The sequence below is a fragment of the Aquarana catesbeiana genome, linkage group LG04 (assembly GCF_042186555.1).
Source record: "Aquarana catesbeiana isolate 2022-GZ linkage group LG04, ASM4218655v1, whole genome shotgun sequence".
Taxonomy (NCBI): Eukaryota; Metazoa; Chordata; class Amphibia; order Anura; family Ranidae; genus Aquarana; species Aquarana catesbeiana.
Genome location: NC_133327.1, coordinates 273,921,612 through 273,948,740, shown reverse-complemented (window position 1 = coordinate 273,948,740; position 27,129 = coordinate 273,921,612). Strand labels below are relative to the sequence as shown.

At 45.8% G+C, this 27,129-nt stretch overlaps 2 protein-coding genes across 2 annotated transcripts in view; one reads left to right on the top strand and one right to left on the bottom strand.

Moving 5' to 3' along the window:
* Positions 1-3,889: 3,889 nt before the first annotated feature.
* EEF1AKMT4 (EEF1A lysine methyltransferase 4) lies at positions 3,890-23,737 on the bottom strand. The gene is made up of 3 exons (XM_073626590.1): positions 23,418-23,737; positions 17,723-18,006; positions 3,890-4,784 (listed from the first exon to the last, which is right to left on the bottom strand). Exons 1-3 carry the CDS (start codon positions 23,566-23,568, stop codon positions 4,497-4,499), a joined length of 723 nt encoding a protein of 240 aa, XP_073482691.1. The 5' UTR covers positions 23,569-23,737; the 3' UTR covers positions 3,890-4,496.
* The window catches only part of ALG3 (ALG3 alpha-1,3- mannosyltransferase), a 38,740-nt gene continuing 35,219 nt past the window's right edge, over positions 23,609-27,129 (top strand). Inside the window, exons 1-2 of the mRNA XM_073626589.1 lie at positions 23,609-23,986; positions 24,057-24,156. Coding sequence (XP_073482690.1) covers positions 23,782-23,986; positions 24,057-24,156 — 305 coding nt within the window. The 5' untranslated portion in view covers positions 23,609-23,781. The remainder of the gene's footprint in view (positions 23,987-24,056; positions 24,157-27,129) is intronic.

The following is a 27,129-nucleotide window of genomic DNA, read 5'->3' as shown; positions in this document are numbered from 1 at the left end:
GCAAGCTCCTCTGGGTCAGGGCCCTGGACTGTTGATTGCCCGGCAGCTTCAAGGAAAGATTTGACTGTTGCCAGCATTTCTGTCTGCATGGATGAAAAACTTCTTCATTAAGTTTGAAGCCTCTTTCCCTGCTAATTTAATAATACATTTATAGCAGGACTTGGGATGGGATTTTGGAAGCTTATCCTTATAGTACCCACATTTTTTTGAGGAGCTATACCCTGTTGTATTGGGAGGGGGAGGGTAAGGTGATTAGTGGGACCCCAGCCAGTCCTGGCTGGCCCAGGGATTCTCAGACCCCTTAGTAACCAGAGCCTCTCACCCCCTTCCAAGGGGGGGGGGTTTACTCACCGAGTTCTGACTTGGACCTGCCCACAGTTGTAGTTGCCATTCCTTCCTCCTGTTCCATGAGAAGGTTGGCCCGGTCCTGGGCTGCTGGTACTGCTGAGGGCTTAGTACAGTGAACTGACTGCTGCCCGCCGCTTTGCTCCGTCTTGCTCTTCCCCCCGCCGCTCTCTGCGCTGTTCTTCCGGCATTTTAGAGGCACTTCCAGGTTGTGCTGCTCTTTCGGTGCTGCCCACTTCCTGTGAGGAGGTGAACTTATCCAGAGTGAGGCCTGGAGCGCAGCACTTCCTCTCCAATGCAAGATGGATTTTCCCATGAACTTTAGGAGGAAGAGAGCAGCTGGTGGCGGCGTTACAGCGATGGAGGCCATAGCGCTGGTGCAACCTTGAGGGCGACCTGTGAGAATAAGGACAAGCCTGCAGGTTAGTTCAGCCCTCCCCGGCTTCCCTAGAACCTGTCTCAATAGGGGACTATCGGACCCTTCCCGGTCATTTGGTCTCAAACAAAACAAAAACATGCTGCTGTGTTCGGGAGAAACACAATCAATACTGGGGACCAAGGAAATAGGGTGGGGGCTTATAACAAGCTGTCAATTGATTGTGTTTCCTGTAGGGAGGAGCCCTCATCTCTCAGGTGTGCCATCCTGGAAGGGGATAGGCGAAATATAGACGTGGTCACTGGGAGGGGCACTGTCAATGTTTGCATGGCACAGGGAGCCTAAAGCCGGCCCTGGGAAGGGCCATACATGTGGTATATTATAGTGAGACAACTTGGAGCTGACTGTGTGGGGTGAGAGAGAATGTAAAATCATAATAAACTTGATTTATTAATTCAGGGGTAGGGAACCAGGGCCCCTCCAGCCGTTGCAGAGTTACAAGTCCCCATCATGCCTCTGGAAGTAATTGTAACTGCCAGCCTTGCAATGCCTCATGGGAAATGTAGTTCCACAACAGCTGGAGGACCCCAGGTTGCCTACCCCTGCCCTAATTCAATGCCACCGTTACAGAAAACCTCCAATGACGGGCCAAGTGAAGCCAGTGCACCACCACAGCAAACTATGTGCACTGCTCTTTTAAGTGCTTCAAAAATGATATACTGGTATATAGAAAAAATTTACTCTAAGGAACAACAGGCCACTGAGGGCAGGAAGCAGGCCATAGCAAAATGGATTGTGTGCACCGGATTACTAATCAGATTGATCTGCTGCTCTATGCTGCCTGTTTGGGGAGATGCTCTTCCTGGGTCTTCTGCGGCATTTTGAAAGAAACCAAAAGACTGGCTGCTTTGATGGGGATGGTGCTTCTTCCACTTCCTGTGATTTTTCAATATTCTCCTCTTACAGATCATCTTCAGAGTCAGACAGATCCTTATCTTGTAAGTGGGGCAATGTGGATTTTCATATGGCGCGGGCATACTCCTCTACCTTCTTAAGCAGTTCATGAATATTCTCATCTGCCACATCAACAAGGGTTTTCACAAAGTGCAGCAGCTGCTTGTTTTGTCAACCCTGTAATCATTGGCTTGAACATATCATCAGTTACTTGTGTCCGGTCCAACATCTTATGGAAATAGTTTTACACAAGATACAAATAAAGTGGAAAAATAACAAAGATACACCAGTAGAGGAGACAGGCCCAAGATTATTCATCTCATATCCATTTGATAATTGACTGTAGTGTCATCATGTAAAATAAAAATGGCTCACTGCAGATCATTCATTTTGGACTTTGTCATGGGGGAGTCCTCACTAGAGCTGGGTGGTTCTTCTGCTGCTGCGGTTTGTTTAAATGCTGCCACCATATTACTCCTACTGTCTGTTATAACTCTTAGGATCTTCCTCTTTGGTATGTCCCACTCGTGCAAGCATTTGTCCACACAGTGATTTAATTAACTGTGCAGTGTGTGGGTGGGCTTTGGGCTACTTGTTCAAGAGCCAACAATATAAAAATTATATTATAAATATATATATATATTAATTCAGGTTTATTTTGTTTAATCAACAACAGAAAAGTAGCATGCACTTATAACAAGGAATGAAGCTGTGACTCAAAAAAAAAAACAATATTTTTGTAACAAAACTTGGTTTTACAGATTAGAGATGTTACCCACTTAAAGCGGAGTTCTGCCGTTTTTTTTTTTTTAAGGCAGCAGCTACAAATACTGCAGCTGCTGACTTTTAAAATATGGACACTTACCTGTCCTTACGAAGCCGATCTGTCCCTTGGCTGTCAGGTGCTGCCGCCGCCATCCTCGGTAAGGGAATTAGGAAGTGAAGCCTTGCGGCTTCACTTCCTGGTTCCCTGCTGCGCATGCGCAACTCACGCTGCGCTATCCCACTGGTCCCTGCTGTTTTCTGGGACCCGTGTGTATCCCAGAAGACAGCGCAGGGGGTTAGGACGGGAAGTGGCGTGGGTGGCACGGGTATCTATGCCCGGGTTGTATTAGACAGGTATTGGGGGGGGGGGGGGGGGGACCAGCAAAGCGGAAGTTCCATTTTTGGGTGGAACTCCGCTTTAAGGACCGAGCCTCTTTCTGAGCTTTGTTGTTTACAAGTTAAAAACATTTTTTTTTTGCTAGAAAGTTACTTAGAAACCCCAAACACTATACATTTTTTTCTAACACCCTAGAATACTTTGCAATACTTTGTCACACAGTATTTGCGCAGCGGTCTTACAAGTGCACTTTTTTGGGAAAAAAATACACTTTCATTACAATATAAGACAACAGTAAAGTTAGCCCAATTTGTTTTTATATTGCGAAAGATAATGTTACGCTGAGTAAATTGATACCCAACATGTCACGCTTCAAAATTGCGCCCGCTCATGGAGTGGCAACAAACTTTTACCCTTAAAAATCTCCATAGGCGACATTTAAAAAAAAAATTCTACAGGTTGCGTGCTTTGAGTAGAGGAGTTCTAGAATTAGAATTAGAATTATTGCTCTCGCTTGTGGTTTGAACATCGTTTTCATATGCGGGCGCTACTCACGTATGCGTTCGCTTCTGTACGTGAGCTCGGTGGGACAGGGCGCATTTAAAAAAAAATTTTTTTTTAATTTTATTTTACCTTTTATTTTTTCACTTTTTTTTTTTTTTTAAAAAACAAGTGTCACTTTTATTCCTATTACAAGGAATGTAAACATCCCTTGTAATAGCAAAAAAGCATGACAGGACCTCTTAAAAAATGAGATCTGGGGTCAAAATGCAATAAAAAATAAATAAAAAGTTTTGTCATTTGAAAAAAAATAAAATAAAATAAAATGGCCCTTTAAGAGCTATGGGTAGAAGTGACATTTTGACGTTGCTTCCTCCCTACAATGGTATGGAGACAGGTGGGGGCCATCTTCCCCTCACTCATCCTCATACCCAGGAAAGAGAAGGATCCGATAGTCTTGCCGCTTGTCGGTAGCGGCGGAGGGCACCGAAGAGGGGGCCCCTCTCCCACCGCCGATAAAAGTGATCTCACGTATATCGGCGTGCGGCGGTCCGGAAGTGGTTAAATAACGGCTAAATCTGTGTTCTTGTCATAAATAGAAAACACAAAAATAATAAAAAAGTGTTTTTTTTAATTTTACTCCAGGAGTATATGAGTTTTGAAATTCTACAGAAATGCTTAAATAATGCATTACAATTTAACGAAACACATTTGATTTTAGTCGACTAAAATATACTGGAGATTTAGTCAAATAAATATGACTAACAATTGCAGAAGACTAAAATGGGACCAATAACTAAAATGCCATTTTAGTCAAAAGACTAAATCGAAATTTGCTGCCAAAATTAACACTGGGTTACATAAGGCGATCATTACATCCATTACAGTAATGAATCTCTAGAACAGTCAGATAAAAAAAGCAGTATTTCTTTTTTTGAATATAGTAACAGCATTTTCTTGATAAAACAAGTAGTTCATTGACTGACATCTTGCCCCAGGTTTAATAACACATTATAATTTGAACTACTGTGTTTTATAGTATGTAAACTATTTTTGCTACAATAGATTTAAAAGGCACATTGTTGTAGAATCTTGCATTCAGAGTAACTTTGTTTTCTCATCTACCTAAATGTGAACAGTTCAGTTTCCTTTTTATTACCTAATACAAGGACATTTATTGCATTTAATGCCAGTTATTTAAAAAACTGATATACACATTCATATCTGGATGTTTCTTAAGAAGTCCTCATCTTCATACGTGGATATCGTTGGCACTGTATCTGGTATAACACGTGGCTTATGAAGACTTTGTCCTCTTTCAATATCATAGGGTGTCAACTTTCCTTCTTTCAGCATAGTGTACAGAAAATAATGGAAGTGCGTTCCATAGGTGTCACATGACACAGACCAGCCATATTTTAGTTGTGCATAGTGTCGGGTGCGAAAATGAGGAGGGGAGAATGTAACTGAGATGAAGCATCCACTGGGGGTGAGAACCCGACTAACCTGAGAGAGAAAAAAAATCAGAACATTTAGGTGAACAACCATACAAATAGACATCAAAAATTAGGAAATAAAACCACATCACTAATGGAGACAAAATGTTAATGTAAAGCTAGCCAAATCATAACAAACACTGCCAACATGAAACAATACAGGTGTCACAACAGTATGATACGCAGTGGAGAAGGAAAAGCATTTGTGTCTGTCCAACTAAAAAGATGCCTCCAGGCAGCAGTTTCCAAGACAACCTAAGCAGACAACACTGACTTTGTCTCCATGGAAACTTATACAGCCACAGTTTTCTGAGTACTAGAAGCCCCACCCTCGCTTAGTGAAAAGGTCACAGGTCATTACCACAAGTTGAAAATATAAAACGACACACTAAGTGCTGTAAGATTTTAAAGTGTCCTTCTAAAACCAGTGTATAGAAACTTTACAATGGTAAATAGAATTATATACCTGCATATGCCAACTGCTAGGCAGGCTCAATGGCCATCATCACCTCTATTGTAAATTTGTCATTCAAATTGCAAATAGTCAATGCACACATAAGAGCAGCAACAAGTCACAGGCCTAAAAGCACAAACAGTACTTCATAGAGCAACACTGATACCTGCAAAATAAATGTTCCTTTTCTAGACACACACACTGCATGTAAACAATGTACACAAATGAAGCTCAACTGTTCTTTCAATAATTTAATGTACAATGTTTTAGAGCTGCACGATTCTGGCCAAAATAAGAATCACAATTTTTTTGCTTAGAATAAAAAGATCACGATTCTCGCAATGTAGAATCTTTCACATTATACAAAAAAAAAGTTGGGCTAACTTTACTGGTTAGTTTTTTTGTTTTGTTTTTACATTCATTAAAGTAATTTTTTCCAAAAAAAAATGCATTTGAAAGACCGCTGCGCAAATACAGTGTGACATAAAATATTGCAACAACCACCATTTTATTCTCTAGGGCCTCTACTAAATATATATATATATATATATATATATATATATATATATATATATATATATTATAAAAAAATATATGTTTGGGGGTTCTAAGTAATTTTCTAGCAAAAAAATGATTTTAACTTGAAACCAACAAATGTCAGAAAAAGGTTTAGTGTTTAAGTGGTTAAACTTTCCTCACTTACACACAAAGTCTATTCCTTTGATCTAAAGGACAAATTGTTACAATGGTTAGACTTAGTTCCACTGCTAAAGAATGTTGTGATTCTTGGCAGACTGCCCGTTTTTTTTTTCTTCCTTTCTTTTGAGGGCTGTGGCTTCAGAAGAGCAGAGAGAATTATTTGCATAGCAAAAATAGTGAAACATTTGTCAAGATCACAAGGGAAAAAAACAAAAAAACAAACAAAAATAAATAAAATCGCTATAACGATTCTTGGCGATTAATCGTGCAGCTCTACCGTGTTTAATACTAAGAATATATATCTCAACAGGAGGAACCAAGGTCTTCTAGTTTTACACTTATAGTACAAGAGTTACACAAAACACAACTTCTATTATACCAGCACAAGAGAGATTCATTGCAAGTGTCATACTTGTATAATAAAGATGTCATTGTGGGAGAGATTTACTAAAACTGGGAATCTGGTGCAGCTGTGTATGGTAGCCATACTTCTAACTTCAGCGTGTTCAGGTAAGCGTTGCCAATAAAACCTGGAAGCTGATTTCTATGCAGAAGTGAGCCTGATTTTGCACTCTCCAGCTTTAGTAAATAAACCCCATGTGTTAAAACAAGAGAGAGATAGAGAGCAGCCGAAAATGGCGTTTTCGGCATTGTGCTGATAGAGAAAAAGGTGCTAATAATGGCGCAGATTAAGCATGTGGTTTTGCCATGATTTTACTGTACTCATGTGGTGTCATGTGGCTCAAAGACATAACACAGGTGCGTTATTGATGCGTTCTTCCTGCATTTCAACAGGGAAGTGCGTTTTTTTTAATAGAATTTAAAAAAGGGATGCACTTTTCTCAAATGCTAAAAGATGCCGATAATGGCCAACAATAAATTATTTTGATTTAAACAATTGATATTAAATTAATTGATATTAAATTAAAATGTCAAATACAATACAATTCTTTTTTTTTTTTACTATAATATAAAGCAATTGTTGATTCTCCATATTATAAAAAAAAAAAAATATATATATATATATATATATATATATATATATATATATATATATATATATATATATATATATATATACATACATACATATACATGTATATATATATATATATATATATATATATATATATATATATATATATATATATATATATATATATAATTTTTTAAAATAATAATATGGAGAATCAACAAATAGTCTTTAGCAAAGGTTACAGCAGCCCTGTTACAATACTTACCATGAATTGTACTTCAGAATGTATGAAGAATAATGTAAGCATTTTAACCACTTCACGACCAGCCGCCGCAGTTATACTGCGGAAGATTGGCACAGCTGCGCGAGCCGTTATAGCTGTACGTCGGCTCTTGAAGACGCTGTAGCAGGTGCGCACACAGCCGAGCACCCGTGATCGCTCGTGACGTGTAAACACACAAATCCCGGTTCTGTCAGGGGAGAGGAGAGAGATTGTGTGTTCCTACTAAGTAGGAACAATGATCTCTCTCTTCCTCTAGTCAGCCACATTACCCCCACAGTTAGAAACATACCTAGGGAACACAGTTAACCCCTTGATCATCCCCTAGTGTTAACCTCTTTTCTGCCAGTGACATTTATACCGTAATCAGTGGCTATTTTTAGCTCTGATCGCTGTATAAAGGTCACTGGTCCCATAAAAAAGTCAGAAGTGTCCGTTGCAATCCATATTATATATAATATATATATATATATATATATATATATATATATATATATATATATATATATATATAATTATAATAATAAATCTATCCCCTATTTTGTAGCTATAACTTTTGCGCAAACCAATCAATATACGATTATTGCGATTTTTTTTGCCAAAATTATGAAGAAGAATACATATCGGCCTTAACTGATGAGGAAATAATTTTTTTGGGATATTATAGCAAAAAGTTTTTTTTTTCCCCAAAATTGTCGCATTTTTTTTGTTTATAGTGCAAAAAATAAAAACCACAGAGGTGATCAAGTACCACCAAAGGAAAGCTCAATTTGTGGGGAAAAAAGGACAAATTTTTGTTTTGGTACAATGTTGCACGACCGCGCAGTTGTTAGTTAAAGCGACACAGTGCTGTATCGCAAAAAATGGCCTGGTCAGGAAGGGTGCAAATCCTTCCAGGGCTGAAGTGGTTAAAATCAAAAGCTTTACAACATACTGGCCAACAACACAAATAGGAGTATGAAAACTGAGGAATGAGCTTTAAAATGTATTTTCTGTAAAAAAAAAAAAAAAAAAAAAAAAAAAAGGAATGATGATGCTCCATGTATTGTCAAACCAACAGCACCACCTAGTGCACAAAACAGGAAAGAAAAAAAAAAATCAAAAATGTAATCCAGTTATTCGTTCATTTAAAAGAAAATAATACTGTTAGTCTAACACTGGGAGCTAAGCATCTGGAGGATAAGCAGAGTGATGACAACAACTAGGTGATGCTCCTTATCTGATCAATTTTGATAAGAATCATTTTACCTTGAAAACCATGTTAGGACTCTGCATATATTAACAAGCATAACATTGAATATACCAGATAAAAGGAAATAATGGTAAAAGCAGTTAAAAGTGATTCAAAAAAAAAAAAAAAAAAAAAAAAAAAAAAAAGTAAAAGTAAAATAAAAAAAAACAAAAAAAAAATCACCACACACCCCAACAAACATGATTATACTTACCCGCTCTGTGCATGCATAGGTTTTTTCACAGAGCTGCCCTGATCCTCCTCTTCTCGGGTCCCCCGCTGACACTCCTGGCTCCTACCCCAAGTGGGGGCATTTGCGCATGCTCGCTCGAGCGGCATCAGCCCCAGCCCCAGCCCCGCCCCCCTAACTTGCTGTGATTGACAGCAGCAGTAGCCAATGGCTAACGCTGCTGCCTCTTTGTCCAATGAGGGGGGAGAAGTAGGGAGAGGAACGCTGCTCTTGTGCACATCACAAGATTGAGCTCAGGTAAGTATAAGGGGGCAAGGGGGCGCTGGGGAGGGGCATCTGCTAGCAGAAGGGTTTTTACCTTAATGCATGGGGGCAGTATTCTCTCCTGTGGAGACCAAGTCCCCTGAACTGTAGCCACCTCCAAACCAGCCCAACTGGACAGACTGGCATCAGTGGTTATCTTCCATATCACTGGAAGGAAGAAATTTCCCCTTCTCCAGATTCCGATCAACCAACCATCAATTCGACCTCTGCAATACTCTGGGGACAGAGCCCTCGGGCAATCCAAGGCTTGGACCTTCATGTTTCAGACAGAGAACGATCCTCTACAAAAGACCTGGAGTAGAACTGCACGTAGGGAACTGCTTCATCATAGATATAATTTCCCCCTGCAGAGATGTATCGAAAGATACCCTTTGCTTCCTATATTTTGCTTTAAATCTGGAATTGACTGCTCCCTGAGCAAGATTATTGAGGTATCCTGAGATTGACACCCCCTGCATCTTCAGCAAGTCCAGCACCTGGGCTAGGAGCTTTTTGAACCCCTGGGGGGCTGTGGCCAGCCCCAAGGGCAATGTCACAAAACAAAAATGGTGACTTTCTACTGCAAATCGCAGAAACATTTAATGAGCCTGGAAAAAACTGACACACGAAGCTATGCATCATTGATGACTATGGAAACCCAAAATCCACCTCTTGCAGAGAGGCCATCACTGATCGGACTGACCTCATCTGAATAGAAGGATGTTTAAAAATTTGTCTAATGCATTGAGATCTAAGATAGACCTCATGCCCTAGTTTGGTTTTGGAGCCGCTACTAGTTGAGTGTTTTTAATAATGAGCCCACAACTTTTGCTCCAAGAGCCAATGCAAGGCAAAAGGCTGATGACTCTGTGGCGGACTCTGAAGGTCCCCAAGAAGCGTACTTAACCTACCGGGTTTCCGTCAGCTAAAGACGGAGTGAACCACCTCAGAGACTGCCCCAAGATCCTCTGGCCTGAGATACTCTCGAAACAGAGCAGCCTCAGATGCCTCCTTCACTCTGGAGGGGAAAAGCTTGCAGCACCTGGTATTCCCGGGCAGTCTGCCATCGAAGTACTAACCAGGCTCAATCCTGCTTAGGCTCCGAGATCAACCAAGATTAAGCGCGTTTAGGGTGATGCCGTTGCAGTCCATCGTATCTCTGATAAACTTCAATGACATTCTAATGCGTCAAGAATCACTGCAATGCCAGACCACTTCGTGTTGGTCTAGCACATTAAATCCCAATAAAATACATTTTTTTTTTTACAAATAACATGGTGTTTTATTTGAAAAAAAAAAATATAGGAGGTATACAGGTTATATACAGTATTGTTACAGTCACGTAATACACAATATCTGCAGGATAAACCGAGTTGACAACCTGATTTACAAAACTCCAATATGCAAAGTTGCGATACAAATGCTTGTTTATTAGTTATAATTGATATTCGTGGCCTAGATGAAAGATTAGCAAAGACAAATTAAATAAACTGATTGAAAAAAGGAAAAACACGAGAAAAAGAGTTAACCCCTATGGTATCAGTCTGTAATCTCATCACATGTGGTTGCATTCCCTAGCCAGGTATCCCAAATTTTGCCATATTTGGCAGGGCATTCTCTGTGGGCATATATTTCTTTTTTATATGGCAAGACTCTATTAACTGCTGATATCCATTCCTGGAGCGTTGGTGTGACAGCCTGTAGCCACTTTCTTGCTATAAGTAATCTAGCAACAAATAATACCTCTTGAAGGAATATTTTGTGAAATTTATCCGAATCAGGATCTGGGAACACCCCCAGTAGACATTGTTTAGGGCACAGTGTCAGGGGAGAGCCCATCACATCGTGAATAAATTTTACTATGTGGGACCAATAGTCCTGTATTTCTGGACATGACCAGATTAAATGAAAGAAAGTGCTAGAAGGACTGCTGCACCTGGGGCATAGTGGATTATGGTCAGGTTTGTATTTGACCAGACGGATAGGGGTCACATATGATCTATGAATAATATAAAGCTGCGTAAGGCGATCCGACAATTTAGTGGAAACTTTCTTGCATGTATCTAACGCATCCTCCCACTCGTCATCCTCCAGCTCCCCCACGTCCCCAGACCAGCGATTCTTCAGATTGTAGGCAAGAATTGCTGCTGCAGGTCAGAGCAGGGAATTATAGAACACTGAAATAAGTTTACGAGAATCCTGTCCCGTTACAACACACAACACTTAAAACATCCAAGTGCCATGTTGGGGGGGGGGGGGGGGGGTAATCGCCAAATTGCACCCGAAGGGCGTGACAGAGCTGGAGGTATCTGTAATGCATAGAATTGGGAAGGTTAAATTCTTCCTTAAGTTGTTGGAATGATTTCAGGGCAGTATCACAATAAACATCAGACAAATATCTCACCCCTTGGCTTATCCATAGGGCAGGATCTGGTACAGTTAACAATTCATCCAGACCAGGGTTATCCCATAGGGGTGTGTGATAATGCGTAGTTGGTGTTTTCAACTTGCGCCCCATCACCTGCCATATTCTACAGTGGTTATATAGTAATCCCCAACGGTTCCCCAATGTCCCAGCACCTACTGGTTCTCTAAGAAGAATTTGAAAAGGGTGGGTCAGCCCACGAGCATAGGGGGAACAGATCAGGGTCAAGTAGCGGTCTTTGTCGTGCTTGTCTAAGTAGAAATAATGGGATAGTTGCGCCGCTAGGTAATAGAGATTAAAATCGGGTAGTGCCGCACCTCCTAGCTCTGTGGGGTTTTTCAGCGTTTGCCATGAGAGTTTGTCGAGTCGTCCCCCACACAAAAGAGTTTAGTAGAGCTTCAACTGTAGGGATGGGCCAGCATCTGCTAAGTATAGCAGCATATCATCTGCATATAAACTGATCTTCTCCACCAAATCTCCACAACTCAGACCCGGACACCTGAATGTGTCCGAAGAGAGTAAGCGAGGGGTTCCACTGCTAATGCGTATAGTATTGGGGACAATGGGCAACCCTGGCGCATACCCCTCGAAAGGGGAAAGGGATCAGAGATTCTGCCATTGACCAAGATCCTGGCACGCGGACTTTGATAGAGTCGAATCCATTTAATGTAGTTGGGTCCAAAACCGAAACGCGTTCGACCATTCGACTGAATCAAACGCTTTAGCAGCGTCGAGAGACACAACTACTCTGGAGCCCTATTGATCATGTTCAGCCTGTATATTCATATGCAATCTACGGAGATTATATACCATGTTTTTAGCAGGCATGAACCCAGTCTGGTCCGGGTGAATTAATGTGAGAATCACTTTATTTAAACGTAGTGCCAGGATCTTGATGTCTAACTGGAGTAGGGATATTGGGCGGTAGGATTCAGGGAGTTCTGGGTTTTTACCAGGTTTTGGTATAAGTACAACATATGCCTCGCCCATAGAAGAGGGCAGAGAGCCAGATTCAAATATATGGGAGAATAATTTGTGTAGTTTAGGGACCAGGGATTCAGCATAAGTCATGTAAAATTCAAGGGGGAGTCCATCTGACCCAGGTGTTTTGGATGGGTAAAGCAGGGACATAGCTTCCAGTATGTCATCTGTGGAAATGGGAGCCTCAAGTATGGTCTTGTGAGAGAGTGGGCAGTTCTATGTCAGCCAAAAGTGTCACCATCTCTTCCCGGGGGTTATTAGTGGTAGAGGAGTACACTGACGCAAAGAAAGAACGGAACTCTCTCCGGCCACCATATCAGGATCAGTTAACAGAACCCCATCAGCAGTGCAAAGGGAGATTACTGTAGGAGGCCTATGATCCAAGTGGGCTAAGTATGCCAGGAGACGTCCCGCCCGTTCCCCACACTCCTACAACCTCTGCTTGCTATAGAATATTTTCCTTTCGGCTTTCTCAAAGTGGAGACTATTTACCACCCTGGTTTGTAGTTTTAGCTGGTCCACTGTAGAAGGGGAAGGGTTGGCAGAGAAGCTTTTTTCGGCTTCCGTAAGGGATTGTTCCGCCTGCTTAACCACCTGAGAGGAATTTTTGCAATATCTGGCTATGCGTTGGGATAGTATCATCCTGGCATGTGATTTAAAAGAGTCCCAGACCACATCAAATGGTACAGAGTCTATTAATCTGAAAGAAAAATTCCCACTCAGTGCTAGAATCTTTCAAGTCCAGAACTATCGTCAGCCAAAAGGGATTCAGCTTCCAGGTGTATATCGTGGGAGGAGAGTCTATCCGCAGTTCAATCCAATATGAAGCATGGTCAGAAAGGACACGTGGATTAAAGCCTACCTCACCCCAAACTGGGGAGAATAGTACGGGATATTAATATTAGGTCAATACGTGACATAGAATTATCCGTTGGATAACGGTATCTCCATGTATTCACCAGGGCAAGATCCTGGAGGAGTTTACCGAATCTAGTGTAGGGAGGGCCACTGTTGCCAGATGGCATCAGTGTTAATCTGTCTAGGTCTTTGTGTATGACGTTATTGAAATCCCCTAGCCACAGCGCAGGAACAGTGGGCAATCGTGACATAAATGCAAAACCCTCGGTCAAGACACTAAATTGGAAAAGGGGAGGTATATAGACTGCCAGTATTAAGAGTTCCAGACCAATGACCTTGGCATGTAGGAACAAAAACCTACCCTGGGGGTCAGATCTAAGTGTCAGCAGTACACATTGCACTGTTTTAGCCACCAGGATAGCTACCCCTCTGGAATTTGTAGTATAAGGTGCCTGACAGAGCCACCCCACCCATGGTTTTTTGAGTGCCAGCAAAAGTTGACCTGTATGGTGGGTCTCAACCAATACTATAATCCCTGCTCGTTGTGCCATAAGATAGGACTGCATTACGTTTAGGTCTTGCCCTGATTCCTCGAACATTCCATGTCATACATTTTATACTGGGCATATCAGCAAACTACAGATATCTAGGTCCCCGGCTACCAGAGCCCGCGCACCCCACCGTCCATCCCCCCGAATACAGGGAGACACACAGCACCAGGCAAGGGGGCCCCCAGCAACCAGGGCAAGAGCCCTCGGGTTATTAGCAATTTGACATCAAGCAAAAAGAGAATACAGTGTGCAGAAACCAGGTTATCAGTCAAACACCAATCTTTGATATTCCTCTGTATACAACAGTTATACTGAACTATAAAACAACATAAATATTCGAAAATAAGAAAAAGAACAAAAAAAAACAAAAACAAAAAAAACAAAAACACACTGGCGTGCCCGGCCAAATATCGCATCAAGTAAATAGCGGATGTACCCAATAGAGACCGGACAGGCCAGGGAAACCATACTTGTAACAATCGACAAACATTACAGTCGATATTGAATACAGCGGGGTCCCGAGGGGCACCCGCTCCTAGGGGAGCGATTATCTGCTGTAGAACAAACAGCAGCGTAAGGAGTGAGACTCCCGGTCTGACATCTGCAGGATGGAAGGTTTAGTCCAAACCACAGGTGTCATGACGGTTGTCAGCCCGCCTTAAAAAAAAAAAAAAAAAAAAAAAAAAAAAAGAAGGGGGAAAAAAAAAAAATGTGGGGCTATAGTACGAGTCCAGCAGCTTAAAGCATAGTTGTAGTGCGGGGGAAGAAGTTAACACACGGAGGGGGACGGTGCAGTCCTTTCAAAAAAAAAAAAAATAATGCAAAGATAAATCCAGAGGTTAGTTAGAGCCGGATGAAAGGAAGTTCTGGGCAGAATGGGAAATTCACAGTACCTTTAGAGCAGGCAATTCCGGGCTTGCTGGAAATCACACTTATGTCGAGGATCTTCGCACGCAGCCGGAGCCAGGTATTCTGTTGTGGGCAACAGGGGAAGCTTCAAGCAGGCTCCCTTGCCGGCGCCGCCCTGCTTTCTAGCCAAGCAAGGACGGCCTCCGGCGAATCAAAGAAGTGCGCACGATCCTCTCCGACGAGTTGAAGCCTTGCCGGAAATAACATAGCGTAGGAGTAATGGAGGATCCGCAGCTGTCGCTTGGCCTCGGTGAAGTGCGCTCTCTTTTTCTGGACTTCGGCCGAAAAGTCAGGGAAAACCTTGATCTCGCTGTTTTTGAATGGTATACTACCCTTCAGCCTGTTGAGACGAAGGACGGTGTCACGATCCCGGAAATTGAGCATTTTGGCTATAAATGTTCTAGGTGGTGCGCCTTGGGGAGGAGGTTTAGCAGCCAACCTATGCGCCCTTTCCACTACAAACGTTGTAGAGAATTCAGCCCTTCCAAAGGTAGTGACAAGGAGATTTTCAAGAAATGAGGGGGGGGGGGGGGAGGGGGGTCAGAGCCCTCTGATCCCTCTGGCAGCCCAACAAAGCGTAAATTGCATCTCCTAAGGCGGTTCTCCATGTCATCCTGCTTGGCTAAGACCATAGCAAGCTGATGCTGGAGCCGTTCGGTAGTGACTTGCAACGGCGGCACCTCGTCCTCCACGCGGCTGATGCGGGTCTCTGTCACCCGATCCCTAAGTCTCTGCAGGTCTTGACGGATCAGCGAGACATCAATTTTAACCTCCTCGATTTTACCCGTCAGGGTACTTTTACAATCAGAAATCGCCTCCTGTACTCGAGCCGTGTCCTCTGCAGCTGAGTCCATATGGGAAGAGGTTCCGGTGCCATTTTCTTCCCCGGCCTCCTTGTCCAGGTGCCGGTATTTGGCTAGCTTGGCAGCCGATTCTGTTGCTTTTTTTGGCGGCGACATGTTTTCCGTAGGTGTAGTGCAGTCGGGGAACCGGCAATGGATAAATAAACTCTACTGATAGCCCCAGGATATGCAATCTCGGATATACTGTAAGCAGAGCTCCCGTTTCACACGCCTCACACCATGCCGTCCAGGCCACGCCCCCCCAATAAAAAACATTTACATTTTTGGTTGTAACATGACAAATCGTGCAAAATTTCAAGGGGATATGAATACTTTTTCAAGGCACTGTACCACTGGTCCATCGGGAGATGTGAACACTTCCCCAGGCCGCCTCTCCCTTCTGGAGCCATTTAACTCGTATAATAGGTAAATAATGTAGCAACTATATTTGCCAAAAAAAAAAACAGTACACAGTCACTTAAAGGGGTTGTAAAGTCAGAAGGTTTTTTATTCTTATGCATTAAGATAAAAAGCCTCCTGTGTGTAGCAGCTGCCCCAGCACCCCCTAATACTTAACAGAGCCCCATCTCTCTCCAGCGTTGTCCAGAAGTTCCTTGTACTCTCCTACCGATGTGCTAAGACACAGCAGCGGCGCCACTGGCTCCCGCTGCTGTCAATTAAAATCAGTTAGCCAATGAGGAAAGATGGGGGGCGGAGCTATATCTGACTGGACACAGGAAACTGACTTGGCTCAGGTGCCCCCATAGCAAGCTGCTTGCTGTGGGTGCACTCGCCAGGAGGGAGGGGTCAGAAGCACCGAAGAGGGACCCAAGAAGAAGAGGATCAGGGCTGCTCTGTGCAAGTCCATTACACAGAGGAGGTACACATAACATGTTTCTTATTTTTAGAGAGAAAGAAAAAAAAAAAAAAACAGACTTTACAAATCACTAAGGATGCAGGCCCAAAACCATGTTGGTCTACCACTATGCGTCCATGTAGGTATGCAAGTATGCAGTTATACCAGTATGTATTTTTGCCATTCATGCCCTTATGCAGTTTATACCAGTATGCAGTTCCATGCAACACGCATGTACACAGTTCTTATGCAAATACGCATGTACATACTTCAATGCAATTACATAGGTATGCATGCCATAATGTCATATTTAAGCTGCACCTGCCCACCTGCACTTGGCCCCATACTAGTTTTTCAAGACTAGTCAAGCACATGCAACGCATCCTGAATGCAGCCTCTATGCTGCTTCAGTGCAGCCTAATCCTGCAGATCAAATGCACGCTACCCTGGAGACACAACTCCTTTAAGTGCATTGCTACCAGTACAGGGGTGTATCGACAAACAGTTGTACAAGCCCCCCCCGGATTAGGCAGCAAATATACCTATATGCAAATTATGCACCAATGCAGTATACAATTGCACTGTCTGGTCTCCCAGCTCTCCCATAGGTAGTACTCTGACCTCATTATCTACCCATAAAGCTGCTTCAAACACAAAAAATGTCCGCCCTTCTACTTCCTGCCTACACTTCACAAGGGTAGGCTATACGAGTGATCCTGTACCCTCTAGTGCAGTGATGGCAGACCTTGGCACCCCAGATGTTTTGGAACTACATTTCCCATGATGCTCAACTATACTGCAGAGTACATAAGCATCATGGGAAATGTAGTTCCAAAACATTTGGGGGTGCCAAGGTTCGCCATCACTGCTCTAGTGCCTGGATGCAGCCCAAAACTCCTGACACACACACACACACACACAAAACGACCTGGCCAGACCAAACAGCACACTGCCCCCATTGGCCACCGCCTTACAGACACTGATTAAAAAACTGAGGTACTTCCTGTATAGGAGGGGTTATATAGGGGAGGACTTCTGGTTTGATTGATCTGTCAGTGTCCATTCACCTATAGGCGGCGCATAACCCAGATAGTAATGATTATAACCTGATCTGTGATGTACGATAAAGAAATTATATTTCCTAAAATTATATTTCCTGAACATATAAATTGGATAAGCAGTTGCGCAAATACTGTGTGACAAAGAATTGCAACTGCCATCCTTTTTGTTTGTTTTTTGGCATCCTTTGATTTTACAAGGCCTCTGTGTTCAGAAAAAAAGATAATGTTCTGGGGGTTTAAGTTTATAGCCAACATTGCTGATTTTATCATATGTGAAAAATTAAAAAATTGCTCCAGAGGTAAAGGGGTTAAGGAAAATATGACATTCTTACTTCACTCAGCACTTCATCTACCAAGTTAACAGTTGCTGGGGTAATGTTCCAAGGGTCTTTCTCATCCACCATCATTGAATCCAAAGTTCCTTTCTCAATAACCAGGTCAAAGCTTTTGTCAGGAAACTTAAGCTGTCGAGCATCCATCACCATCCAGCTTATTTCAGGAATGCCAGCGTTTCTCTCTGTCATTTCCTTTATGCAAATTGGTGAGTAATCAATGCTGATAATTGGGCTCACACCTTCTGCATACAGATCAGTGCTCAGTGAACTGGTCCCACATCCTGTGAAAATGAAATTAAACATTTAATATACATGGAACAAGATATAATGTAAACAAATGACCCAATATTTTTTACTGTAACAGTCATCCTAGAAAATAAAAAAGGTCAGGTACTGCGCTGGTAGGCCTAGTAAGACTCATCATCCATGCAGCTTAGATCCCTAATAAGTAGAACCACATTTTCAAATTTATTTTGGTACTCTAGCATGGGCCCATGGACAGACAAATTGATTCTGCATTCTACAAAGAGCATGCAGTTAGTTCAATGTATCCACTTGACCTCCTGAAGATTTACCCCCCCCCCCCCTCAATGACATGCCATGTTTTGCAATACGACACTGCATTACCTTAACTGACAACTGCGCAGTCATGCACCCTAATAGAATGTATATCGTTTTTTTACCCACAAATAGAGCTTTCTTTTGGTGGTATTTGATCACCACTGCTTTTATTTTTTGCGCTATAAATAAAAAAAAAGACAGACAATTTTTAAAGAAAAAATTCTCTCTCTCTCTATCTAATATATATATGTGCTAAAAATATGCACTGTCACTGTACTGACAGTGGCTAGGAAGGGGTTAAACGTCAGTGGGCGATCTAAAGGTTAAATGTGTACTGTGTGTGGTGCTTTTACTCAGGGATGAGAAAGAAAATCTATCACTTCCCCCGGTCAGGAGGGAGCCCCGCCTTGTTTACATAGGCAGAGCTCTGTCCAGCTTCTCTCCTTGAGGATCAGCGGGTGCTGGTGGACATCCATTGGCCGGCACCAGCTGATCGGCTTCTGCTGTGACAAATCCCCCTATCCAGAATCACATACATACATACATATACATGTTGGCCACATGTGTATGTATATGCACCTCGTGGCCAACCTGTAGTAGTAAATCTGCTATAGGGTGGTTGACAAGTGGATATGTATTAGAAAATTATCAAAAATATAGGTGAGAAATTACATTGTTTAATTCAAGTGAAAATCTACTTTTTAATTTTTTTTTTTTTTTTTTTAATCCTACTCCTAAACTGGCCATAGACCTATAAAGGCAGCTGGATTTTCAGGGACAATTCAACAGAGGATCTCTTGGCTGGCTGACTGACCTATAAAGATGCACCCTCTGGCTGAGCATACATTAATACGTCCAAAGAATGGAAGAGTAGCCAGGCGCTCCCAGTACCAACATCAAAGTAAACCTTTCAGAAATGTGGGCAATACCAACCTAAAAGCTTCAGTGAAATTTTCATATTGAAATTATCAGTAAAACTCCCGGTAACTGAAAGCGTGTGTGCAGCGCCGGCGGCGCGCTCACTATCCTCCTTGCACTGACCAACGTACAGGTACGTCGGTTCGCGCAGGAGAGCCAACCTGCCGCATTAAATATAAATGAGCTGGTCGACAAGTGGTTAACACTGCAACGCAGAGCAGCAGGAGTGATTCACCACTCCGGCTCCTCTGCATTGCTATCTGCGCTAGGGGGCAGTGTGCTGATGTGTGATTCTGCCCACAATTTCAAAATGCTCTGCTGACATATCACACTACACAAATTTCAGATTCCATTCATTTTAATAGCACCTAAAAATGCGGTCTTCTGCTTGTGATTGTGGCTGACAAGCTACACGTGATGTGGTTTGTGGCAATTGCAGCGCGATAATACCACACCTAATTTTAAGGTGCCATTAAAATGAATGGCAACTGAAATTTGCATTGTGCGATTTGTCATCAGAGTGTTTTAAAATCACTATTGCGATTCTGCCCGTGATTTAAAATGCCCAGGTGTAAAGGCAGCTTTTCAGTGGAATTCCCTGTATGTGAATTACACACAAAAGGAGCGCAAGACCCTTTTTAAAAAAAATTGCGCCACACAAAAACCGCACAGTACAGAATTAATGACACCGCCACAGTTGTGCGCTTTTATGTGTTCCTTCAACAAATGGGAACCGGCCTCAATGAGCATTTAGCCTCTACAAGGTTAGGCTGCATTCACACCTGGGCTCGAGGGCAGAATCGCTGCAATTCTGATTTCAAAACGCTCTTCTAAAAAGCCTGGTTCACACTGGTGTGGTGTGGGAACCGCAAGTGATTCAGACAGGAATCGCACCCTATTCCTGTTCAAAACACATGCAATCCTGCAGCAGTGCAATTTGAGCCCAATAATTTTGTATGGCTCAAATTGCACTGCATCTGCACCAAAGTATCTCACACGTGTTCACACAAAATGACAAAATCGCACAATGCGAATTTCAGATGCCATTCATTTTAATGGCACCTAAAAACTCTGATGTTCTGGCACAATAAATCGCGCTGCAATTGCAGCAAACCACACGAAGCTTGTTGCCTGAAAAAAGCTCCTGATCCTTTTTTGGGTGACAAGCTTCACACAATGGCATAACCGTTCTGTGCTTTTAGGTGCCATTAACCACTTGCTGCCCCTATAACTTACTTATACGGTGGCAAAGTGGCACAGCTGTGCTGGATCATGTACCTAGTACATGATCCGACACTTCCCGGTTTGGGGCACGAATGCGCGCTGCCAGGGGGAACAACTCCGCTGAGATTATATACAGCGGGAGCTGATCTGCAGGTACCGTAGACTTGATGTCCGCTGGCACCCGCTGATCATCCAGCACAGAGTTCTGTCAGTATGGATCCATGCCTTCCCCTAGTAAAAGCACCTCCCACAGTACAGTAAAACACTGGTTAGGCATACATTTAACCCTTTGGTTGCCCCTGATGTTTAACCCCTTCCCAGCCAGTGTCATTAGTACAGTGACTGTGTATATTTTTAGTCCTGATCACTGTATTGGCATCACTGGTTCCCAAAAAAAAAAGTGTCAGTGTCCAAAAGTCCGCCGGAATATCGCTGCCATCACTAGTAACTAGTAGTAGTCACTATAGTTTGTAGACGCTATAACTTTTGTGTAAACCAATTTACGCTTATTGAGTTTTTTTTTTTTTTTTTTTTTACCAAAAATATGTAACAGAATACATATTGGCCTAAATTGTAGAAACTAGCTTTTTTCCATTTTTTATTGGATGTGTTTTATAGCAGTAAAAAAATATTTTTTTCTTTAAAATTGTCGGTCTTTGTTCATAGCGCAAAAATAAAAAGGACATAAACTTTACAGCGTCGCACGACTGCACAATTGTCAGTTAGGCTGCATTCACACATGATCGCGGGTGGAATCGCCATGATTTCAAATGGCTGCAAAACACGGAACACGTTTGCGATGCCATCAATTCTAATGGAACCCCAATCTCGCCGCGCTGCAATTATTGCAAATTACAATGCAGACACCCAAAAGAAGCTCATGTTCCTCTTTGAGTGAAAAGCATCGAGCATTGTGATTGTAGGGTTGCCACCTGTCTGAAATTCACTTGGACAGTCCAGGTTTCAGTCCACCTAAAAATGACACATTATTCAGACAGGAATGTGGCTTGGAACAGGGCTTGACAGGAGGGTGAGGGGGCAATATGTGCACCGCATTACTATTCTCTTTGGAGTACCCACAAGTGTCCTGGGTACGTTACAATCCTATAGAGCAGTTGTCTCCAAACTGCGGCCCTTTGGGCACTATTTTACCCACTGACACCAACGCGACGGGGCACGATTCCTCCCATGACACCAACGCGACGGGGCACGATTCCTCCCATGACACCAACGCGACGGGGCGCAATTCCTCCCATGACACCAACGCGACGGGGCGCGATTCCTCCCCAGGACACCAACGCGACGGGGCGCGATTCCTCCCATGACACCAACGCGACGGGGCGCGATTCCTCCCCAGGACACCAACGCGACGGGGCGCGATTCCTCCCATGACACCAACGCGACGGGGCGTGATTCCTCCCATGACACCAACGCGACGGGGCGCGATTCCTCCCCATGACACCAACGCGACGGGGCGCGATTCCTCCCCAGGACACCAACGCGACGGGGCGCGATTCCTCCCCAGGACACCAACGCGACGGGGCGCGATTCCTCCCCAGGACACCAACGCGACGGGGCGCGATTCCTCCCCAGGACACCAACGCGACGGGGCGCGATTCCTCCCCAGGACACCAACGCGACGGGGAGCGATTCCTCCCCAGGACACCAACGCGACGGGGAGCGATTCCTCCCCAGGACACCAACGCGACGGGGCGCGATTCCTCCCCAGGACACCAACGCGACGGGGCGCGATTCCTCCCCAGGACACCAACGCGACGGGGCGCGATTCCTCCCCAGGACACCAACGCGACGGGGCGCGATTCCTCCCCATGACACCAACGCGACGGGGCGCGATTCCTCCCCATGACACCAACGCGACGGGGCGCGATTCCTCCCCATGACACCAACGCGACGGGGCGCGATTCCTCCCCATGACACCAACGCGACGGGGCGCGATTCCTCCCCATGACACCAACGCGACGGGGCACGATTCCTCCCCATGACACCAACGCGACGGGGCGCGATTCCTCCCCATGACACCAACGCGACGGGGCGCGATTCCTCCCCATGACACCAACGAGACAGGGCACAACTACTCCCAACGACACCAACGAGACAGGGCACAACTCCTCCCAACGACACCAATGATGGGGCACAATTCCTCCCAACGATGGGGCACAATTCCTCCCAACAACACTGATGGGGCACAATTCCTCCCACAACGGAACAGAATTCCTCCCAACGACACCGATGGGGCACAATTCCTCCCACAATGGAACACAATTCCTCCCAACGACACCAATAGGGCACAATTCCTCCCACAACGGAGCACAATTCCTCCCAACGATGGGGCATTGTTTACTCCCACCGATCCCTGGACATGTTCTACTGCCTTTGACCACAGTCCGGCATCCCCAAAGCTCTGAAAGACCGCAATCTGGCCTTTTGTTTAGAAAGTTTGGAGACCTCTGCTATAGAGTATACTTTCAAAAAAAGAGGAGGACTGTGCGCTGCCAAAGTGTTCAGGTTTGGCTTGAAGAAAAAGTGGCAACCCTACGCGATCGGCATCCTGCGTTTTGCAGCCATTTGAAATCATGGAGCGGAATATGAACAATTCTGCCCACAATCATATGCGAATGCAGTGCTATATCGCAAAAAAAATGGGCTAGTCATTAAGGGGAGGGGGGGTAAATCTTCTGGAGCTGAAGTGGTTAATATGAAAGGCATCTGAAATTCGCATTGTGTGATTTGTACGTTTAGCAGAGCGCTGTGAAATCGCAGGCACAATTGTGGTGATTTAAAACGCCCAGGTGTGAACGCAGCCTCCTTGTTTTTCATTCCCACACAGATTTCTATCACTTCTAATTGCATCTTTGGCCCAGGAAATGAAATCTCCCCAACATGCCAATGACAAGCGCTTCCTATGGCACCCCGAAGTTTGTGTTATGGATAGACTTTAGTCCCCCCCAGTAGTACAGAACATGTATACCCAACACCAGTACTCGCAGACCGCTCCTCAGCTGTCTCCTGACTAGGTGAGCGAAGTCCTCATATGGACCGAACCACTCGTGTCCTCCGGCCTCAGGCAGCGCCCTCTCCCGCTCATAGCGGGTATCCCAGTACCCCGACTCCTTGTACATGGCGGACACGTGCAGCTTCCGCCGGTCTACACGCCCTCGCCGATGACGCGAGCAGAGGGCGGGGCCAGGGTTTGTACACCGGACTGTGCCGTGTATACACGTGGAACACCTAAAGGCACAGCACACGTCATTATACCGGGACCGCCTCCTCTGTCCCCTGAGCTTCCTGTTTCCGGCCAGGCCGGTGTGTGTGTGAGACGAGGCTGAGTGCAGATGTCTCCGGCGGTCGGAGTCCGCAGGAGAGGGGGCCCCCCTGGGGGTACAGCCGGGACCCGCTCCGGCCTGGCGGAGACTGTGCGGAGAGGACGGGAGAAGTGTTGGCAGGTCCTGACTGACCCCCAGTACACGGCACTGCTGGGAGTGTGCCTGTGTGTGCTGGAGCTGGGGGTGACACATTGGGTCATCCAGAGGGTCCCCTGTGAGTGACACTCCTTGTATGTACATGTACTGTGAGCTCAGCCCCGCACTAATGTCTTCTGTCTCTACAGACACAGAGATAGACTGGAGAGCCTACATGGACGAGGTGGAGGGGGTGCTCAATGGGACCTACGACTATACCAAGCTGCAGGGGGAGACCGGACCCCTCGTGTGAGTAGAACACCCTGCATGGATCTGTACTCTCCAATCACTTGTGTAATGTTCACACTCTACCCAAACACAGCGCTGTCCACCTTAGGGCTCATTCAACACACATTACAGCGCCTACCACTTCAACATGATTTTCTAATGCTTCAGTAATGCTAGTTTAAAGCTTTAATGAAGCTTGGAAAATGCTGTACCTGTGTTGATTTTCTATTGGTTTTAAAGGGGTTCAGTAGAATCTGCACTCAGCAGATCCCATTCATTGGTACCCTTCTTTAGCAGATCTCCAGCTTACTAGCACCCTTGTTCAGTAGTAACCCCATAGCTGTGCTGATTCTCCCCCCCCCCCCCTTTAGTAGTAATCCCATAGCTGTGCTGATTCTCCCCCCCCCCCCCCTTTAGTAGTAATCCCATAGCTGTGCTGATTCTTCCCTCCCCCGCTCAGTAGTAACCCCATAGCTGTGCTGATTCTCCCCCCCCCCCCCCCCGCTCAGTAGTAACCCCATAGCTGTGCTGATTATCCCGACACCCCCCCTCCCCCCGCTCAGTAGTAACCAGTAACCCCATAGCTGTGCTGATCCCCCCCCCCGCTCAGTAGTAACCCCATAGCTGTGCTGCTTCCCCCCCCCCCCCCCGCTCAGTGGTAACCCCATAGCTGTGCTGATTCCCCCGCTCAGTAGTAACCCCATAGCTGTGCTGATTCCCCCCCCCCCCCCCCCGCTCAGTAGTAACCCCATAGCTGTGCTGATTCCCCCCCCCCCCCCCCCAGTAGTAACCAGTAACCCCATAGCTGTGCTGATGCCCCCCCCCCCGCTCAGTAATAACCCCATAGCTGTGCTGATTCTCCCTTCCTGCTCAGTAGTAACCAGTAACCCCATAGCTGTGCTGATTCCCCCCCCCCCCCCCAGTAGTAACCAGTAACCCCATAGCTGTGCTGATGCCCCCCCCCGCTCAGTAATAACCCCATAGCTGTGCTGATCCCCCCCCGCTCAGTAGTAACCCCATAGCTGTGCTGATTCTCCCCCCCCCCCCCCCGCTCAGTAGTAACCCCATAGCTGTGCTGATTATCCCGACACCCCCCCTCCCCCCGCTCAGTAGTAACCAGTAACCCCATAGCTGTGCTGATCCCCCCCCCCGCTCAGTAGTAACCCCATAGCTGTGCTGCTTCCCCCCCCCCCCCGCTCAGTGGTAACCCCATAGCTGTGCTGATTCCCCCGCTCAGTAGTAACCCCATAGCTGTGCTGATTCCCCCCCCCCCCCGCTCAGTAGTAACCCCATAGCTGTGCTGATTCCCCCCCCCCCCCCCCAGTAGTAACCAGTAACCCCATAGCTGTGCTGATGCCCCCCCCCCACTCAGTAATAACCCCATAGCTGTGCTGATTCTCCCTTCCTGCTCAGTAGTAACCAGTAACCCCATAGCTGTGCTGATTCCCCCCCCCCCCCCCAGTAGTAACCAGTAACCCCATAGCTGTGCTGATTATCCCGACACCCCCCCTCCCCCCGCTCAGTAGTAACCAGTAACCCCATAGCTGTGCTGATCCCCCCCCCCCGCTCAGTAGTAACCCCATAGCTGTGCTGCTTCCCCCCCCCCCCCCCCGCTCAGTGGTAACCCCATAGCTGTGCTGATTCCCCCGCTCAGTAGTAACCCCATAGCTGTGCTGATTCCCCCCCCCCCCCCCGCTCAGTAGTAACCCCATAGCTGTGCTGATTCCCCCCCCCCCCCCCCCCAGTAGTAACCAGTAACCCCATAGCTGTGCTGATGCCCCCCCCCCCGCTCAGTAATAACCCCATAGCTGTGCTGATTCTCCCTTCCTGCTCAGTAGTAACCAGTAACCCCATAGCTGTGCTGATTCCCCCCCCCCCCCCCCCAGTAGTAACCAGTAACCCCATAGCTGTGCTGATGCCCCCCCCCGCTCAGTAATAACCCCATAGCTGTGCTGATCCCCCCCCGCTCAGTAGTAACCCCATAGCTGTGCTGATTCTCCCCCCACACCCCCCCCCCCCCGCTCAGTGGTAACCCCATAGCTGTGCTGATTCCCCCGCTCAGTAGTAACCCCATAGCTGTGCTGATTCCCCCCCCCCCCCAACCCGCTCAGTAGTAACCCCATAGCTGTGCTGATTCCAACCCCCCCCCCCCCCCCGTAGTAACCAGTAACCCCATAGCTGTGCTGATGCCCCCCCCCGCTCAGTAATAACCCCATAGCTGTGCTGATTCTCCCTTCCTGCTCAGTAGTAACCCCATAGCTGTGCTGATTTCCCCCTCGCTCAGTAGCTCAGAAGTAACCCCATAGCTGTTTTGGTCCCCCCCCCCACTCAGTAGTAACCCCATAGCTGTTCTGATCCCCTCCCCCCACCGCCGCTCAGTAGTTACCCCGTAGCTGTCCTGATCCAATCACCCGAGTAGTAGTAACCTCCAGCTCAATTGACCCCCCCCCCCCCCCCAGTAGTAACCTCAAACGCTGTGATTCCCCCCCCCAAAGTAGTTAAACCTCCAGCTGTTTTAACCCCCCCCCAGTAGTAACCTCCAGCTCTGTTGAACCCCCCCGCTCAGTAGTAACCTCCAGCTCTCTTGATTCCCCCCCCCCCCCTCAGTAGTAACCTCAAACCCTGTGATCCCCCCCCCCCCCCAGTAGTAACCTCCAGCTCTATTGACCCCCCCCCCAGTAGTAACCTCAAACCCCGTGATTCCCCCCCCCCCCCCCAGTAGTAACCTCCAGCTCTGCTGATTTCCCCCCCCCAGTAGTAACCTCCAGCTCTGCTGATTCCCCCCCCCCCCCAGTAGTAACCTCCAGCTCTGCTGATTTCCCCCCCAGTAGTAACCTCCAGCTCTGCTGATTTCCCCCCCAGTAGTAACCTCCAGCTCTGCTGATTTCCCCCCCAGTAGTAACCTCCAGCTCTGCTGATTTCCCCCCCAGTAGTATCCTCCAGCTCTGCTGATTTCCCCCCCAGTAGTAACCTCCAGCTCTGCTGATTTCCCCC